This window comes from Arachis stenosperma, chromosome 9 (assembly GCF_014773155.1).
Source record: "Arachis stenosperma cultivar V10309 chromosome 9, arast.V10309.gnm1.PFL2, whole genome shotgun sequence".
Classification (NCBI taxonomy): domain Eukaryota; kingdom Viridiplantae; phylum Streptophyta; class Magnoliopsida; order Fabales; family Fabaceae; genus Arachis; species Arachis stenosperma.
Window position 1 is genome coordinate 133051393 of NC_080385.1, and position 6443 is coordinate 133057835.

Consider the following 6443-nt stretch of genomic DNA (forward strand, 5'->3'; position numbering starts at 1 on the left):
TAACTTCGGTCCTTCTTTGGTGAAGCCGAACTCAAGCATTTTGTCGATTCCTTTGTATCAGCTTTTGAATGTAGAACGTTTTCCTCTAGAAGACGCGCGCTTTTGCACCGGCGCTTTTTTGGGAACGTGCGAGGGTTTAATGCTTTTAATTTTGAGCATTAATTGCCCCGTTTCTCCTAGGCCCTTTACTTTGGATTTTGAAAAAACCTGAAAACGGTTTCTCTCCTTTTGCTCTTTCGTAACTTCTTTTCTTAGTTCTCTCCACTCTCTGTTTTTGCACTTCTATTTTCCTTTCGTTGCGACGTCATTTGGTGTTTTCTGGCGCTTGGGATCTTGCATTTCTTCCCGCGACTTTTACTTTTGTTCGCATTCTTCGTGAGAAGGCATTTCCTGATTTCATCTTCCCTCTTTGAAGCTTTGCTGCTCTTTTCCAGGTTGGTACTAGCTTTTCTTGCTTTTCCGTAGCTTCGTCTTTAATTTTGGTGAATGTTCTGGTTTTGCATGTTTTGAAAGTTTGGATCTTTTTGCGATCTTTTACTTGTTGCTGTGATATGCTTTTCTTATCTTCCTTTTTGTGGTTTTTCTTGGAATTTCTGTTGAGGCTTTCTGGGGTTTTACTATTGCTTTCTGGTTGCTTTTGATACTGGTAGAAAATCTGCATCTGTTTCTTATTTTTGGAGCACTACAACAAACAAGGCTTTTCACAACGGTCAAAAACCGTTGCCGTAGATTGAAAAACCGTTCCCAAAACTTTAGGCAACGCTTTGGCAACGGTTTTTGACCTGTGGTATATGCGGCCGTTACCAATGGTCAAAGGCAACGGTTTTTTATCTAAGGCAACGGTAACAGAAAAACCGTTGCCACAGTTAGTGCCTAAGACAACGGTTTTGACGAAAAATTTTAAACAACGGTTTTGATCCGTTACTCAATAAGCAACGGTTTCGAACCGTTCCTATTAACATGACAACGGTTTAAAATCGTAACTGGATAGGCAACGGTTTTAAACTGTTGTCGTTTTATTATTCACATAGCCAACGGTTTTAAACCGTTACCATTGGTGCCAGGTTTCGGCAACGGTTTTTGAACCGTGGCCAGTTTATAGCCATCTATGACAACGGTTTTAAAGTGTTACAGTTGATGTCGTTTTCGGCAACGGTTTTAATACCATTGCTATTTTATAGTGATCTAAAACAACGGTTTTAAAATGTTGCCTTTAGAGTCGCGTTTTGGCAACGGTTTTATTATATAGTCATCTTTGACAACGGTTTTATAACTATTGACAACGATTTTTTTGTGATATATAATTTTTTATTTATAATAGTTTTCTCGTGAATTAAATTCATTTCAGTTTTTTTTAATTGTTTAGTATCAATAAATATTCTAAACTATTTGAATTAAGTCACTAAAGAAAAATAATTGAATATTTCTCATCAAATTTAACTTATAAAAATTGTTGTAAGATCCACAATATCATCTAAGTTTGCAAAAAATATAATAACAAAAGAGAGGGTTGAAATAGCTAAGTAGCAAATAGTCATCATGTCCACAAGTTCATGACTTTTACCCTATAACATTTGCTTTTAAAAAGTTGACCTTAATCAAGTTCGATTTCCCCTTCAACATAGTTTTCCTGTAAACATAAAAAAAAATCAAATATAAAACTACACATCTTTAAGATATGATAATATATAAAAACTTTAACAACAAATAATACCTCTTCATGCGCATCATTATTGTTCGGATTCCCTAAAGTGCTTCCTAATTGAGCAGCTAACATGTCAAGGTCCACTCCTGAGCTTTTTTGTTGCAGCATCATCTTAACAAGCGATTTTAGTTCATCTACTTCTTTTTGCATCAGATCAACCTTATTCTCTAATGTTGCTTTCTCAGTTGCATGTTGCTGCTTAAGGGTGGCAATTTCCTCATTTTTCTTCAACAAAGTTGGTGTGGTTACTCTTCCGTGACATCGCACTCTCCCTGCCTTCTCTTTCCCAAATATGGATTGGAAAGCTCTAATTGCTGATTCTTTAGACTTTTTATTCTCAGCTTGCAAATGTGCCTATATTAATGTGAAGAAAAATAATAGTAATAAAATAAGAGTAAATACACAATTGGAGTAAAGGCATATATCATTTGACAACATCGAAACAAATAATAGAGATTAAAAATAATGTCAAGATTCTTTAACTCAACGCAAGCATAAAAATAACCACAAGTGATGGACAAATTGCCAAGACACAAGAAATCCATAACCTATTTTAACCAAATTAACTCCTAATTAATACTTACAATAACATCCAGAGTGTCTTCATCCAATAATTTTCCCTTTGTGCTTTGGCGAGTCTCAACAAACATTTCTGCTTGAGTAGGTGGTTCATTATTTTCCTTAGAAGCAGCCTATAAGTCCAATTCAAATAGCATTTATATAGAGTTAAAAGGCACACCACACATACACAAACAAATTCAACAAGGAATTAAAAATTGTACCAATCTTGCACGTATTCTTGCAAAATTTATTGGTCCCTTTCGATGCCTAAATTTCTGTTGTGCCCTATTTTTCTTATTCTGCACAGACATTTTCTACATAACAAGGGACAAGTATTATCAACAAATCATCAAACTTCACTCATATGTGTATATAATATAATTGCATAAACAATTACACTAAGTTTCACATGTCTTACCTTAACTTTCTCAGTTCTCCAATAAGCAATTAACTTGCGAAAATGACTCTCAGGTATACTCTTAGGACGATTTTTCAGCATCTCATTAACACATTTGTATGGCAGAAAATGAGTTTGCTTTATTGTAGTCTTATACCTTCTCCAGTTGTCATTGATACGAGCAAGGACCATCCTCTTTCCTTCAGTTGGAATAATGAATTTAGCCTATAAAACACAATTATTATTTGCTAGTAAGAATAAAATACATGTGTACATTTCCAAATACTTTCTAAAAGAAACAAGACTAAAGTTCTCACTTGAACATATTCCCAAATGGCTTCTTTATCTTTAATCCCCTTCCAATTTGTGTAAATTAATGGACAAAAATCTGAATTCCTTGCTACTGTGCCCAAAAATTTGCTCAAGTTGTTTACAGCTTCATCAGTAGGACCAATTGCCTCTCCTTCACTATCTAGAGTAATTTGTTCTCTATCTTCCAACTGTCTTGCATGAATCTTCAAGCATTGTGTAGGTCCTCGTGTTTTCTTCACTGTTGTCTCTATACAAAGATACTAATTATATATGACATTTCTGAATTTAAACAAACAGCAAAATCAACCCATATGAACTCACTAAAATCAAATCAGCACTAATCAAGATCAATTTATATGAATTAAGTGACAGCAAGCAAAAATGGCAACCAACAGCGATATAAAAATTAGCAAAATTAGCCATTAACAAGGATAAAACAGCACGCACTATACAATTTGAGAAGAGAACATTCCAGGCATCAGCAGCAACCAAAGAGTTCAACCTAAATCCACTACGAATCAGATATAATTTCCTAGTTGCTAACCACCTATAATCCACTAAGCATGCATAGCTAAATCGACTAATTTAACAAAAACTGAACAAACTAATTAAACTAAGAAACTATAAACATGGAAAAAAAATGAGAAATTTCGACATCACTCTGGCAGTAAATAGGACGTTTCTGAATTTAAACAAACAGCAAAATCAACCCATATGAACTCACTAAAATCAAATCAGCACTAATCAAGATCAATTTCTATGAATTAAGTGACAGCAAGCAAAAATGGCAACCAACAGCGATATAAAAATTAGCAAAATTAGCCATTAACAAGGATAAAACAGCACGCACTATACAATTTGAGAAGAGAACATTCCAGGCATCAGCAGCAACTAAAGAGTTCAACCTAAATCCACTACGAATCAGATATAATTTCCTAGTTGCTAACCACCTATAATCCACTAAGCATGCATAGCTAAATCGACTAATTTAACAAAAACTGAACAAACTAATTAAACTAAGAAACTATAAACATGGAAAAAAATGAGAAATTTCGACATCACTCTGGCAGTAAATAGGACGTTTCTGAATTTAAACAAACAGCAAAATCAACCCATATGAACTCACTAAAATCAAATCAGCACTAATCAAGATCAATTTATATGAATTAAGTGACAGCAAGCAAAAATGGCAACCAACAGCGATATAAAAATTAGCAAAATTAGCCATTAACAAGGATAAAACAGCACGCACTATACAATTTGAGAAGAGAACATTCCAGGCATCAGCAGCAACCAAAGAGTTCAACCTAAATCCACTACAAATCAGATATAATTTCCTAGTTGCTAACCACCTATAATCCACTAAGCATGCATAGCTAAATCGACTAATTTAACAAAAACTGAACAAACTAATTAAACTAAGAAACTATAAACATGGAAAAAAATTGAGAAATTTCGACAGTACTCTGGCAGTAAATAGGACGTTTCTGAATTTAAACAAACAGCAAAATCAACCCATATGAACTCACTAAAATCAAATCAGCACTAATGAAGATCAATTTATATGAATTAAGTGACAGCAAGCAAAAATGGCAACCAACAGCGATATAAAAATTAGCAAAATTAGCCATTAACAAGGATAAAACAGCACGCACTATACAATTTGAGAAGAGAAATTCCAGGCATCAGCAGCAACCAAAGAGTTCAACCTAAATCCACTACAAATCAGATATAATTTCCTAGTTGCTAACCACCTATAATCCACTAAGCATGCATAAGTAAAAGTTTACCTTTCAAAGTATTGTCTAAGTTCTCAGCCTCAGTTGGATTAATATAATCCTTGTCCTGCTCCTCTATAATATCTCCTTCATTCTCATCTAATTGCTCTTCACCATCAGGTTCATTGTTAAGTTTAAGAAATGTATCAATCGGCATTGAAGCAAATTGACGTGTTTTTCCCTTCTTAGTTGGCCTTTCTTGCAAGCTGCCACAATCTTCAATATCATCTTCAATTGTGGTCTCTTTTCTATTCAAATCTTGACTCATTCTAGAATCTACTTCTGTAGTATTCTTGTGAGCCATAGCAGTAGATTTAGAAGGAAGTTCCTTTTCTTGTCTACATGTTGATCCTTGTGAGCGAGTCATACTTGCTTCCTTCTGTACTTTACTTTTCTTCAAATTCTGCCCTTTTTCTTTTGCAACTTTTGGCTTTTCTACAAAATTCTGCTTATCATTTGCTTAGACACCATTTTTTCTTAACAGCTGCTCCCTTTCCCTATCACTAAGGGTTTTTATCCTCTTAAGTGGTGGTGGTGGTTGATGTTGCTGCTGACCGGAAGACATCTTTTCTCGCTTAACTTCTATATTTTTGAAGAACTTTGCACGCAATTCAGCACTTGACTTTGAATCTATCTCATTTTCAATGAATTTTTTTAACATTTTCTGAAAAAAAGAAATAAAATCTATTAACATAACAGGAAAAAATCATATCACATATTAAAAGAACCAAGAATCTATAAGAAATGCACCTGTTCATAAATAATTACACCAAAAATAAAACTCAAAAAAATTATTCTATGTTGAGAAGAGAAATCTCTTTAAAGATCAGAATCATCATCATATTCAGCTTGTTGTAGAACAAGTGAAGGTTTCTCAATGATTGTATTTGGCATGTCTTCTCTAGTCCATTGAACTTCACAATTATCCTTTGGGACAAACAAATTATTCGCTTGATCAAAGGGGTCCTTCTGATTAGACTCTTCGGCTTCAACATCATACCCATCATACATATTGAATAAATCCCTTGGCACTATGTCCATGACATAATGCTTGTCTTCGTTAAAAGGGTCTTGAATATAAAAGCATTGGTGGACTTGTGAAGCTAATACAAAAGGATCATCCCGAGAACATCTTTTATTAAAGTGAACTGAAGTTAGACCAAAATTCTCTTCTTCAACTTCAAACCAATCACAATTGAAAAGAACAAATTTGAAACATGCATAATAGTCTAACTCAATTATGTCATTTATTGCACCAAAATATGTTACGGCTTTTGTCATTGGGTTGTTGTCCTTGGCACTAGCAAAGCTTGGTGTTTCGCACACCAAAGTCACACCACTGTTTTGAGTTGTGTGTCTTGCATCATGTTCTCTAGTTTGAAATTTGTAGCCATTGATTACATAACTAGAAAATCGTTTTGCAACTGTGTTTGGGCCTCTAGACAAATCTTTAAGTTGTTTCGGAACATCTTCATGAGAAGCACGCTCTTTGAACCATTCACTAAAATCATGGCTTAGAGTTTTTTCCTTCTTCCATTTTCTACCTTTAGTTTGATTGTTGACATGTTCCTCATACTCTCTAAAGTAAGTAAAAAGCGAGTAAGTTAAATTTGCTAATAGAGAATTCGTAATTGGAAAATATATAAGAAAAATACCTAATGTAGTCTTTAACTTTATCACAATTGAATAA

The 6443-nt window shown here is 34.1% G+C and overlaps 1 protein-coding gene across 1 annotated transcript; it reads right to left on the minus strand.

The window, feature by feature from the left end:
- Positions 1 to 1594: 1594 nt before the first annotated feature.
- LOC130949938 (uncharacterized) lies at positions 1595 to 5120 on the minus strand. Its single transcript, XM_057878531.1, has 7 exons — positions 4766 to 5120; positions 2981 to 3222; positions 2685 to 2888; positions 2488 to 2580; positions 2290 to 2397; positions 1715 to 2059; positions 1595 to 1630 (listed from the first exon to the last, which is right to left on the minus strand). The coding sequence occupies exons 1-7, from the start codon at positions 5118 to 5120 to the stop codon at positions 1595 to 1597; spliced, it is 1383 nt and encodes a 460-aa protein (XP_057734514.1).
- Positions 5121 to 6443: the final 1323 nt, after the last annotated feature.